Source organism: Triticum dicoccoides, chromosome 2B (assembly GCF_002162155.2).
Source record: "Triticum dicoccoides isolate Atlit2015 ecotype Zavitan chromosome 2B, WEW_v2.0, whole genome shotgun sequence".
Taxonomy (NCBI): Eukaryota; Viridiplantae; Streptophyta; class Magnoliopsida; order Poales; family Poaceae; genus Triticum; species Triticum dicoccoides.
The window spans coordinates 137,181,067-137,195,279 of NC_041383.1; the positions used below are offsets into that span (position 1 = coordinate 137,181,067).

Below are 14,213 nucleotides of genomic sequence, written 5' to 3' on the forward strand. Positions count from 1 at the left end.
TCGAATTCGTCGAAGATCAAGTCTCCGCGAATATCCGCCGTGTAGTTCAAGTTTCCGAACCTGATCTGGTGGCTAGGTGCGTAGCTATCGATCTGCTCCAGATGGCCAAGCGAATTGGCCCGTAGTGCAAAGCCGCCGAACACAAAGATCTGTCCGGGGAGAAAAGTCTCGCCCTGGACCATGTTGTTGACGATTGAAGACGCCATCAAGCCTCAAAGCGATGACACAGAGGAACTCTCAATGAAAGCACCAATGTCGGTGTCAAAACCGGCGGATCTCGGTAGGGGGTCCCGATCTATGCGTCTTAGGCTGATAGTAACAAGAAGCAAGGGACACAATGTTTACCCAACTTCGGGCCCTCTCGATGGAGGTAAAACCCTACTTCCTGCTTGATTAATATTGAAGATATGAGTAGTACAAGAGTAGATCTACCACGAGATCGTAGAGGCTAAACCCTAAGAGCTAGCCTATGATGGCATGATTGTAATTGTGATCAGCCTTCTAAAGACCATCCTCTCTAGTTTATATAGACACCGGAGAGCTAGGGTTTACATGGAGTCGGTTACAAGGAAAGAACATACTATCCAGCTCGCCAAGCTTGTCTTCCACGCAAAGGAGAGTCCCATCCGGACACGGGCCGAAGTCTTGAGTCTTGTATCTTCACGCTTCAATAGTCCGGCCGATGTATATAGTCCGGCTGTCCGGATACCCCCTAATCCAGGACTCCCTCACCCCCCCTGCAATGCTCACTGTTCATCCATAGGCAGCATCGATCGGCTTCAGTTAGCAGGAGTAGCAAAGGAATTGCTCTATCGCTCGGGTTCAGTAACGCGTAGCCTGCAGTGCAATCGCTTGGGTTCAGTTAGGCGATGCCTCGCTCGGGTTCAGTTAGAGCCCAACGCCTCGCACACACGCGCATACGTGTACGAGAGACACGCGCATCGCTCGGCCCCCGACCACCCATCGTAACCGGGAACTCCCCGAAATTTTCCTCGCCCTCGCTTCTACCATGGTTTTTTCCGTCATGGACGGCCCAAAGAATGTCATGCAGCTGCGTCTCCGGCCCGCCCAGGACGAAAAGCTCACTTTCTGTCATGATTTTTTATCATAGAAGTAGGAGCCCACCACATCTATGATGATACCGGGGTTTGTCACAATTATCGTCATAGAAGTGTCATAAGTATGACAGGAAAAAAATTCGTTCGGCCCAAAATGTCACGCATGTGTCTTTTTTTTTGTAGTGGTAGGATCAACGCTGGAGAGACGCCTTGGCGATCGGGGAAGGCGTGGTGCTTCTCTTCATCCACCATGACCTTGACGAGGCCACACATGTGGTGACACAGAATCCCAAGGCTATGGAACCACCGCATGATCTCCTTCAGGTCCACGCGGGCAGCATGGTCGTTGTCGGCCAGATCTTCGATGACCCTCAACCAGACGTGGTTGTGGTCTATGTCGTCGTCGGCTGTGTGGAGCTTGGCGGCGAGGGTTTTCCTGAGTGGAGTTGGAGTTGGGGAGGCGGGAGACCGAGGTGATGGTGGAGTGGGGGTGGGACTGGAGAGTGGAGTGGTGGGTGGTCTTAAACACATGGAAATTGAATCGGTAGACCCAACGCACTACATGCTCACCGCATAGTGTGTGCAACACACATTGGACTTTAGGGCCACTAGCCAATATTAATTAGATAGTTTGCTAGCACTAGAACAAAGCACTACCACTAGCATTGCATGCAGCGTTTCAAACCATAGGTCCTGGGTTCGAGACACATGCCAAACTTTTTTTTTGATTTTTTGCATATTCAGGAGAGCTTTCCCGAGCTCAACCACATCAGCAAATACCATCCCTACTTTAAGTATAGGGGAATTCATGTCCACCTTGGAATTGAAAGACTTGAATTTGTACTTAAGTTGCTCTTGTTCTTCAATGGAGAGGTTGAGATTTTCATCTTCAAGTACATAGTCAGGCTTCATCTCTTCCTCCTTTTGCTCAGCTTCTTCATCAACATCGAAGTCAATGTTGTATTCATGAAGGTCGTCATCTCCATCATCCATATCATAATCACTAACACTGAAATCTAAATCTGAAAGCACTACATCTTTATAGTGCAAATTAAGCTCTGCATCATCAGTCAACAAATTCTCTGATTTTGTTCAATCTGCTGCAACCTCTGAAACTGGATCTTCAACATTGACAGAAATGAGTCTGTGAGAAGATGCTACATTGGCTGCACCAACATTTGAGTTGCCATTCTGAAAGGACTCTGGACTGCTGGCACTATACATATCAAACCTTCCCTGAAATTACTGATGAAATCTGGATGTTCAACCATGATTGCAAGCACTTTATGCTGGGAACTAGCTCTGATCATTTGCTACACATCCTCATCACCTCTTATTCTCACCATCCCATCTGAAATTCTGTTCTCAGGTCCGCACCTAGGATGTGCTCACTAACAGGATATCCCAACCATATTAGGTGTTTTTCAAGGACTGCATATGAGAATGTGCAAGCATCAACATAGTCAAGCACCTCCACAGAAGGGTTGAAGTCTTCTATGTTATTTCTTGGTCCATAGAATAATGCGAAAAAAGAGTATCCACATTTTGTCCCATTGCTGAATCACACACTACATCTAGAAAGTGCAGAATGTAAGCACAAGCATCAACACAACTCGAATAACACTAGAAAAATGAATTTTTAACACTGAACTACAACAATAGAGTTAACTAAAGAAATTCAGTTAACTGCATCTTGCAGTTAACTACATAAATTCGGTTCACTACATAAAATCAATAATATTGTAGCATTGATGTACTGGCATTACTGAACTACTTATCTAGTAGTATTGCAGCACTGATGTAGTTGCATTTCACAACTTAAATTAACCATTGAACACAACATCAAAATAAATGAACTACAAAGTTCAGAATTTTGGCACAACATTGCCTAGTGAAGCCTGAAACCGACAAAACCATAGGACCAATTTCACAGTCATTTCCAAACAATTTGCACATACTGTTAGTCGAAATCCCCTACAACACAAGAACCCTAGCTTCTTGCTGAAATCCCCTAATTTACAGCCCAAAACCCTAGTCTGAAATCAGCACCCAAAACACATGCTTTACTTCGTCGGAAGCACCATAGCCATAGCCTACCACCGGATAGACCTGAATCGCTCTGCAAATAGACCGATCCGCCGGTGCAGCGGACGACGACGAAGGAGGAACAGAGAAGAGGAGGAACACACACCATACTCAGGAGGGAAGACACCGTGTGGGTGGACTTGGTGAGTAGAAGGAGGCGGCTGCAGACCGTAAGTGAGCTCTGGCAATGTCACCATGAAAGCTGACGTTAGCCAGCAGCTAGCGAGCGCCAACGCCCTGACACGAGTGGTGGGCGACGGAATGATTGAGGGTGGCATAATGATTTCAAGTGATATTTGCGACGGCCACGAGGTGTACTGTGGGTTGAAATCGATAAACAATGGGGGGCTGTCTGTAAAAAATCCAGTGCTGACCGGCACGGGCCAACTGGCTCGACTTGGCTACGTGTGGTTGTCCAGGACTAAATTTACACATCTGAGACAAGTTTTAGGATGGATTAATGCACTTTTGCAAGTTGTAGGACCAAACCATCACATCCTGGACAAGTTCTAGGACCTATAGTGCTTTTACCTTGGTATCTTGGTAACCTGGTTAGGCAGGCCAATCCAACCTCTTCTTGCATGGGCGCCCCCGTTCCACGACGATAATCGGCCTTTAGATGAATCTTGATTGAGCGTCCATGACTACGCTAAGGCGGAGCTACGCGATGTGGCTATTTTCCTGGTCGGGGCGAAGAATCAAACATGTCAGTTCATCCCCAAGTCGCCCCGTATTGCCATGGAAGGCCGATACTCAATGTGAGTATGGTCAAAATCGCCTTTCATCTGGCCAATGCTTCCTTTACAGCTGAACCTATCTCCGACCTATGCCTTGCTTACAGGGTCTGAAAAAACTTGTCGCCATGCAACCATTGCCCGAGAATGCAACTATATGGGAAGATTACAAATAGAAGCCCGTGGTTTGCACCGCCGACACACATAACCGACAAGTGGGAGATGGTGGCCGACATGCCAATGAGGTTGCAACAAGGAGGGATGATATGACCGTGTGTAATTTATTTATGATGGTCGCTGCTAACAAAACAAAGTCTACACCTATGGTCGAATATGCTACTGATATTGTTCGAGATAAAGCTCTAATTGTTGTTGATCATGATACTACACGTGGGCTGACTAGGGGAGAAAGCATGGAGTTGATACGATGGACTAGTATGAAGCAAAGTGATGCATGCGTTCTTGCATGGAAGGTCTTTTCTTGGAGTTGCAAAAAAGGAAATAGATCATGTATGTTTGGTAACTACAAATACAAGGCACGACGATGTATATTATATTTGTTCCTGCCATGCAAGAAGGCTTACAAGATATATACGGGCGGGAGACTTAATGCATGGAGTTTTTTTATCTCTACAGGAAGTAGGATGGGGCCCACCAGAAAGAAGGATGGCGCATAGGGTTAAACTACCTAGAAAATCCAATCTGAGATGTAAAAGGATTGGACTCTTATATTTTATACTAGTTTATTTTCTTTCGAAAGTTGAGTGTGTGCGTCAGGGGTTTAGGCCAGGTTCAAGTCAGTTATTTAAAGCCATGGTGCAAGGATGTAAAAGTTAGGTCATTTTTTATGTGTTTTTAGGGTAAATACCCGTATCGAGTTTTGGGGGAAGCTGTCTAAAAATCCCTAAATTTTGGAGGAAGCTTTAGAAAACCTCTGTGTTGCGATTTCTTTTCGTGGAAATTGTTTTGTGTGTGAGTACCGTCGTCGAGATTGGTTTTCTCGTGTTGGGCCGTAAGGTTCAAACCCTCTACTTCGTGTACATCGCGTGCGCGGGCGAGAGGCTGCTACTGGTTGTGGTGGAGTGTCGTGAAAGATCGGGCCGCAACAACAGATCGGATCTCGCCATTGAGGTTCAGTCTATATCAAGGGATCACCAAGAACGGGCATCCAACTCGCAAGAAACTGCACTTGCTTCGTAACTCCAGGCTAGTAAAAGAGCATGGGGTAGTGTTGGTGTTGCCGCGTACGTTGCCGAAGAAGGGCCAACAACCATTGTGTCTGATGTGCTACCGCTTCGCTTCCTTCCCCCCTTTCGCATACGAATGAGCAATGTTGGCTGGTAAGGGCATATCAAACACGAACACAAGGTGTGGCTAATTAGGATGAATGTTGCGGTGATGGTGGTGGAGATGGAGATGGAAAATGGCGACAACTAGGGTTGTTGTGGATGACAAAGATGGAGATCTTTGAGATGTTCTATTGCCCTTCTGGCGTCGGCCCCATTATAAAAGTTGTTGGCTTGGATGGGACGGTGTCACTAGCACTCCATACGACCGCACATACAAGCGCTAGTGGTCGTATGGTTGGCCATCTTGCGTTCTATTTCTTCTCCTACACCTCCCACTTAATTCTCCTTGTCTCCTCTTTATTATTTCCATGTATATGCTTGATATTATCCATGTAAAGCTCCATTTTCTATGGAAACAAAATAAAGATAGGACTTTGGAATCCTTTGCATTCATTAGTCATTAGTAGCAACATCAGAGCGGCTAGCTCAGTTTTTATGAAACAAACCGGTTTAAACTCAGGTGTGATGAGCTTAGAAATAACACTCATCCATGGATGTACCCGGCTCGCGCGAACCAGGCAGCGTTGCGGGAAACCAAAGATACACGCCAACCCAACTGCACCCGACATGCAGACCAACGCATGAGATGTCATACGCAGGTGCAACAGAAAGCACCACAGAAGGTGGCCCTGAGCATGCCCGCGAACCACGCGTCATGGACCCCCGAGGAAATCGGCGCGGTGCGAAACGACATGGGAGACCGGACAGTGGGGAGTGCGCCACTCAGCCTGTGTCGCATAGCGCACACGGACCGAATGGCGCAGAGGGCACTCGCGAAGCAAGAATGTAATATCATATAAACCCCTCTTTGATGATGTTTGCCTGCGAGTAACTTATCCTCTCTTGGTAACCAGGTTTTAATTTTTAGCTTCTTTTGTTCGTCAGGTACAGTGAACTGAACATGCTTGGTATATGTGTTTCGTCTGGTTTAATTCAAGTAATGGGGCGGGGGTGATATTCTAAAACAAGTTTTGGACTCCTCAAACCCTCTTTATAAGTCCCGGCAGACGACCCGGTCAGCAACCTGTCACAAAATGTTAACCCAGCCGCACCCCTTATATCGGTCCCATACATCCAGGCTGACCGGCACCCCTTATATTCAACCTAAATATGGGGCGGATATGAGGATGCTCGGACGTGCCTGCCATGTCAGATCCAGCCCATGTTGGTACACTCCGATCCCACATATATTCGTCCCCGTCCGCAGCTCGAATCAAACCCTAGCCACTCCACTGCACTCCACCCCAAGCTTCATTTCAGTGATTTCTGGACTTCTCCGAAATGACGAGCAGCGGATCTGAGTCCGAGATGTCCCGATCTGTTGACTAGTACCTAGTTCATTCCATGCGGACAGGAGGAGGAGATGGTCGTCCACATGGCTCTCTGCAGCACACGGGAGGAGTCCGCCCGATCATGGCCGGACTCGATCTAGCGTGAATCCATTCCGACAGCACAACTGGCGCCTGGATCCGCCTCTGGTGGCGGGAGGCGCATGAGCACTGCCTCGCCCGACGCGGCGTGCTTCGTATGGCACCCCAATGCTGTGGCGGCGGCTCAACCCCTTTGTTGGCACGTCTTCCCCACGCCATGCATGACGACCTGCCTAGTGTTATGGAGCGGCATGCCTGCTGTGCGAGGCAGAGGGTGCGCGAGGTTGCAGCAGCCTTCGCGGCCGATGTCGTAGAGGCGGAGTCGCATGCCGTCTCGGAGCCGCTACGGGTAACTGACACCCTCGGCGCCGCAACCTCGTCGTAGAGGTGTCGGGCACTGACCACGAGTGGTCTATCATGGACCTCACCTCAACCAGCAACGTCCAGGCCACGTGTTCTGACAAGGAAGAGTAGGACATGGAAGACGACGGCTCCTCGTGTCCCATGTGAGTCGATCCATGTGCCTTGTTATACTATTCCTCACCGACGATCGGACCTTCATTTTGTGGGCTCATGGCCGCCGAACGTGGGCATGGAAGAAACTTAAAGGATAGGCGCCGATGAAAGCTTAAAGGATGGGTTGGCCGGCCAGTCGCTCTTCGCGGACGCGGACGCGGACTTTAGATCTTTTCAACTGTACGAAATCCTCAAGGAAATTAAGCAAAATGTACAGATCGGAGGCGTCAGCCAAGGCAAGTTCATTCAGTACATGGAGCCACATAGCAGTATATACAGCGAAGGTCATTGTTGAGAAATGATATTCACGTGCACGGTCATTGTTGGTCTGTTGCAGGATGTAGGGGTCTGTAATTTGCATGCATGCATGATGCATGCGCAAGGTCGTTGTCCTACCTCGCTAGCTCATTGGATCCTTTGACGAACCCCAGCAGCCTTGCCGGCGACAGCCGCCGGGGGCTGATCACGACGTCCATCCCCCTCCGCGCTTTCCGCTCCTCGATAGTCTCCAGCCGCGGCGACCACGGCCTCCCCCTCGCCGCCCCCACCAGCAGCTCGTAGTGCTTCCTCAGCTCCGGCGTGCTGCAGATCGGCGACCCGTTCTCCTCCTCATCACCAGGACCACCACCGGCACCAGCGGGCAGCCGCCTCCCTGTGACCGTCTTCACGATGAACTCCTCCGTGACGCTGATCACCGTCCGGCCGTCGCCGTCCTTGACATACTCGAACGGGCTCCTCCCGCCCCCGGCCAGCGACGGCGCCGACGACGGGGCACCGCCACCGCGGCCCTTGTGGCTGTCGTAGGACAGCGCCGCGAGCGATGCCGCCGTGACCGCGCCCTGGCCCTGAGCCGGGAGCCGGTCGACGGGGACGACGAGGTACGTGCGGCCGGCCTCGAGCCGGTCCTCGACGGCGAGCACCGGCGCGGGGCGGCCGATGCGGAACCCGTCTGCCCGGCAGACCACACGCCCACCGGCGCCGTGCTCCACCATGACCTCCCCGGCCGCGCTCCCGGGCTCGGCCGCCCGCGTCTCTCCGCCCCACAGCACCAGCTTTGCCGCGCGCTGCCGCCGCCGCGTCCGTCCGGGGACGACGCAGAGCCACTGCAGCACGCCATTTCCCATGGTACGCGCGCCCGCACGTTCGATCGCAGCGACGGAGCTAGCTAGCAAGCACGACGATCTGCACGTTACACTATGGCTTGTTGACGCGCGCGGCTGCTATATAATAACCACGGCGAGGTAGCCGTGCATACAAGTTGGGTAGTGGATGTTTGACATGACCACTCGAGAAAACAAATGTTTGACATGTACGTGCGGGCGCTGTACAGAGTGATGGATGGGTCGTGGGCGGCGGTTGACATGGCGATCGCGTCGGTGGTCAAAGTCCTCGGCGTTTTCGCGATTTCTCGGGGTGACGCTGCCAAGTTGCCGGCGAGCAAGTTGGGAGGGCGGCGAGCAAGCCGGTCGTGGCGTCAAATGGACGGATGCAGGCAGGGAGCGGTACGTGGTACGAGGTGGAAGGGCGGCGCGCGCGCGCGTGGCTGCATCTGCCTCCGAAGCTGCGTGCATGGCGGGTGGTCGGTACGTCAGTCGTTGGTAGTTGCCGTGCCGACGAGGGTTCGCGCGTACATCTCTAGAGTGCTCCTTGATCTGTGGAGGAGCTTGTGGACGGTGCAGGTGCTGCCAAAGTCACGGAAACCGTTGCCGGATAGGTGAGTTAGTGAACGGGGTCGACTGTCCAGAACGTTCCACACGTACGGCCGCTTCCTAGCAGTGACTGGATCCGCACCGTTCCAAAAAGACGCTTTTTGGATTCATAGCTTGCTTCGCGTGCAAGGTCACATCGATCGCTTTGAATCGAACCAACAAAATGGTTCGCTTCTTTGTCTCGGAGCAACTGAGTCGTCATAATGCACATGAAGTGTTTGAAGGCTGAACTACAGGAAACCCGGAATCCATCTTATACCCTTCATAAACTTCTTCGTTTCCTCGTTCAAACATTCCGATTCTCTTCAAATTTCAATCTGTAGCACACGAAGCAAACATGCACACTTATTTTGTAAGAAGTTTCATGAACAAAATCATTAGCAAATGTGTAGCACGCCACTCCAATGAAGACGTGCCTCCCCAAAAGGAGGGAACTTCGATAACACATCCTCAACTTCATCGTCTCCACTTGCGGTTACTTCTCACCTTTTTTTTTAGAGAAAAGGGCCTTTTTGGCCCCGGTTCCATTGCATTCCAATGAAACCCGAACAAAGTCAGGGTACAGTTATATTTATTACAAAGAACACACGCGAAGAGAACAACAAACCCGGCTACCTCAGCACAGAAAAAGGGTAAAGCTAAAACTGAAATAATAAACTCTCCCTAAACAAGTTTAAACTAAACAAAGCAAAAGCTAGAAGAGGAAAGCACCACACGCGCCTCGTCTGGAAACCAGTAGGAACAGGTCAGGACACGAGTGCAAAGCTCCCCTTCAGCCGCACTCCTCCAGATTCTAATCAACTGAGCGCCACACCTCCTGGAGAGAGGGCACACCTCCCAAGGATCAACCTGGATCCGGTCACAAGATGAGCGCGGGGTCTCTTGCTGCTTGTTCTAGTCGTTGCACGCATTCTTTCATCTCCAGCTTGACAGTATCTGGCCAGAGCACCTCCCACGGAGTAAGGATGCTGGCAGTTTTCCTCACGATCACCTGCATTCCAGACCAAATAGTCCGGTTGAAAAATATGTCATTTCTGCATTCCTAGAGAGCCCACAGGGTTGATGCTTGCACTAGAACAACAACACTGTTGGGGCTATGTTCCCAATGGTCAAGCATAGCAATCATATTAGCATTACTAGCACTACCAGCAGGCTCACCAACAACTCTCCAAATCTCTACAACAAAACACTAAAAAATAGATGACAAGAGGACTCAGGTTCAGAATAGAATAAACATGTCAAATCCGGGACATTTTGTCTCTTGTGTAGATTATCTCTGGTTAGCAGCATATTCTTAGCTAGCAACCAAAGAAAAATTTGGATTTTGGGGGGTATTTTCAACCTCAAGACAACAGAAATATTGCCAGGGAGAACTTCCCCAAAATTAATGATCTTATAAAAGAATTTAACAGTGTACAACCCTTTTGCCTCATATTTCCATATGAGAGTGTCAGGTCTGTCACTCAAAGCAAGGATTTTAACCTTGTGGAACATGTTGTTCCAATCCAACAACATATTGGGAGAGAAGCATCTTCTAAAGTTAATTTTAAGATTACTTCCATCCCAAACATCACTAATAGTAACCTAATGATCAACTGTAATGGAATAAAGATCACAATATTGGATAGAAAGGTTAACCTCACCACACTAGATATCTTCCCAAAATCTAACACATCTACCATCACCTACCTCCCATGAATACCCAAACTTAGAAGCTTTGATAGCCCATAAAACTCCTTTCCAAAAGGGGGAGGCACAAATACTAGACCAAGTAAATATTAGGATTGTGGGTATTATATTTGGCATCAATAATATTTTTCCAGATCTTACCATCATCCAGTATGTATCTTTTAGCCCAGGAAGCAAGGAAGCAAGGATTAAAATAAGCCAAATTTGTAATTCTCAGACCACCAAATTTCTTCCCGGTGGCTAAAGCACCCCAAGCTGCAAGATGGTATTTATTATGCCCCACATAATCATCCCAAAAACAATGATCTAGCTCGGAATTTATCAGGGCAATGGCCCACTCAAGGAATTTTATGATCCCCATAAGGTAGGAAGGAATACTAGCAAGGCAAGATTGGACTAAAATAAGTCTATCGCCAAAAGAGAGGAGTCTACCTCTACAACCTATCCATCTTTTGATAATATTATCAACAATAGGTTGAAGATCCTCTTTTCTAAGTTTATTGTAGTGGAGAGGAGCTCCAAGGTACTTGATTGGAAATTTACTAAGTTTACAGCTCATAGGTTGAGCAAAAATATGAGCACTATCTCTATCAATATTGATAGGGACCAGATCACACTTATGAAAATTAATTCTCATGCCTGAAATTTGTTCAAAGTAAGATAAAAGCCACTTCAAGTTCTTAGCATGATCTAGATTATAATCCATAAATAGCAAAGTGTCATCTGCATATTGCAGACTAACAACTCCGGCAAGGTTGGAGGGAGAAACACACCCTCAATTAGCTTGTGACTAGAAGCTTTGTACAAGATCCTAGTAAACGCATCAGCAACAGGACTAAACAACAGGGGTGGAACAGGGTCACCTTCACTAGTGCAGAACCGGGAAATAGCACCGGTTCCTAAGGGCTATTAGTGACAGTTTTGAAACCGGCACTAAAGGGTGGGGACTAAAGGTCCCCCCCCCCTTTAGTACCGGTTCGGCACGAACCGCCACTAAAGTGCCACCACGTGGCACGAGGCAGGGCCGGGTGTGGGGAGACCTATAGTACCTGTTGGTAACACCAACCGGTACTAAATGTTAGGGTGGTTTATTATTATTATTATTACTTTAGTTTTGTGTTTTCAATTTAATTTAGAGATTGTTTTTACATTATAATGAGTTGTTAAATCATTAGGTGAAAGTACCCGCTGATTAGTTTCAACTGGATGCATGCATGGATCCTAGCCAAGTGACCAAGTATATATGCCATATCCATATATATTATTTGATCACTTATATTAGGTGAGCAAATAATTAATATGGATATGGCATATATATACTTGATCACTTAGCTAGCTAGGATCCATCCAGTTGAAACTAATCTGCGGTCTCTTTCATAAATGATATAATAAATCATCATCATCATATTAATATAAAAACTATTGCATCATATATATCATCACCAACAAGTTATAACGGTACTAGCTAGCTAAAAATCATTATAGTTGTCATTACCACTATTTAATCATCATAGTCATTATCGCTATCTAATCATCACAAATACCAGCTTAAAAAGAAACATTCACTTTGTACCAGAAGGAAAGATATCATCGAGTTCAACATGATTACTCTTTGAGATTAAGTTCAGGACGAAGAACACGGACATGAGAGGACAAGTACTAAGAGCATGCTAATCACTCCTGCTGCTCTCTCTCAGGTAAAATGGCATAGAACATGTGTAGTTGTCCTGATTCATCATATTGGAGCATGCAGATGAACCTGTCTCCTAATCATGGGTTGCTCTTCTGCTTGTTGACTCCTAGTACTTCTCTGCGATTATTCATAATTTTGCTCCAGTCTTTCAGTATTAAGCATTCCTCGGTTCTAGAAATCTTGAATGCACTCGTGTGCAATGTAGGATGTCTTGGCCGTAAGCTAACAATTGACATGCGACCGTTAGTCGAGATCCACTGAGGCAGAACTATCATCGGGAGTCCCTGTTGAAGATAACATCGTATAGTATCATACTTAGCAACATGAAGTTTAGCTTAAAAATAATGTATGCAAAAGATGCACTGAGGGCAAATAGTAAAATTTTTACCATCTTTCCTAAATACATGTGACCGTAGTTCAATACGAACACTATTGGTCGCAAGTTTTGAGTACTAAGATTTGCAAGTCTAGGAAAATAATTTCTCTTGACAGCATCAAGATCCTCAAGCTATGAAACATATTGACTTATCTCCTCGCAGTTTAGTTCAGCGCCGGGACAGTGAACGGTCCTGTCTACCAAGCGCTGGACATGTTTGCTTGAATGGAAATAAGCTGTCAATTGAAATTATAGTTGTCAACTATTTTTTTTTAAAAAAATATTAGCATAAATATGACATGAGAAACTCACATAATGGTAGAACTGGAGGCGTCTGCACATCGACCCAAATGTCTCTATTACCTTCAATATCATCTTCGGGACGAATATCAAAGGTGATAAACATATCAGGCTCAATTGCATAAGCCTTTCATAGTGCTTGCCAAGTTTTGCATTCAAAATGGGTGTAGGTTTCTTAATTGTATAATTTGACGTTGAAGGTATAACCATGCTCGGTCTTCAAGTAAACTCTCTTTACCTCCATAGTTTTGCCACGACTGAAATCTATCTTATCCAAGACAAAAATTCTTGCATGGCAGGGGATATGCTAGTAGAATAGTGAAAATTTAAAATAATAAGTTGAAGCAAATGAAGCATATATAAGTCATGCTTAATTACGAAAAAAGACTTGTCGTTGTGACTTACTGTATCCACTTCGAAGGTCTCATCCAGCTTGATGCTGAAGCGCCTATCATCAACTAGGAAATTTCTGTCGCACAGGTCGCGTTGGTCTTTGCACTCTTCGCACATAATGAAATCGTTTTCATCGTCAGACGACATTCCCTATGTTCATAGGTGAAACATTAAACACTTACTAGTTATATATTAATTCAACTAATTAGACTAGTTCTATTAATTCAACTAGCTAGTTCAACTAATTAATTCAACTAAGCACTTACTAAAAAGGGGAAACTTTGTTTTTGCCACTCTAACTTTTGACCACTTTGCTTATGCCATAGAATTTGAGATTTCACTTTTGCCACTCTTAGTTTTTGACAATACATCACAATTGTCATTCTGTGGCAAAAGCAATAATTTTTGAGTGGCAATTGTGATAATTGCCGAAATCTAACAGTGGCAAAAGTGAAATGAAAAACTATTGCTTTTGCCACGAAATGGTATTTGTGATGTATTGTCAAAAGCTAAGAGTGGCAGAAGTGAAATGTCAAATTCTAGAGTGGCATAACCAAAGTGGGCAAAAGTTAGAGTGGCAAAAACAAAGTTTTACCTACTAAAAATATACCTAAATAAAATATAGCTCCTAATTCAACTAACTCAACTAATTAACTAGTTCAACTAATTCAACTAAACTAGTTCTATTAATTTTCTTACGAAAAATAAAGTAGCTAGTTCTATATAATAAAATTTTAGTTAGATGATCAAATCTCATATACCTAAATTTAGTATATATTAAACACTTATTAGTTATATATTAATTCAACTAATTAGACTAGTTATATTAGTTCAACTAGCTAGTTCAACTAATTAATTCAACTAAGCACTTACTAAAAATATACCTAAATAAAGTATATATATAGCTCCTAATTCAACTAATTCAACTAATTAACTAGTTC

General features: G+C 46.2%; 1 protein-coding gene across 1 annotated transcript; it reads right to left on the reverse strand.

Moving 5' to 3' along the window:
* Window positions 1-7,355: 7,355 nt before the first annotated feature.
* LOC119367390 lies at window positions 7,356-8,236 on the reverse strand. The gene has a single exon (XM_037632913.1). It carries the CDS (start codon window positions 8,234-8,236, stop codon window positions 7,505-7,507), a length of 732 nt encoding a protein of 243 aa, XP_037488810.1. The 3' UTR covers window positions 7,356-7,504.
* Between the last annotated feature and the right edge of the window lie 5,977 nt (window positions 8,237-14,213).

Coding starts and splice junctions, on each gene's coding strand:
- LOC119367390 (XM_037632913.1), bottom strand. CDS start 8,236: ATGGGAAATGGCGTGCTGCAGTGGCTCTGCGTCGTCCCCGGACGGACG.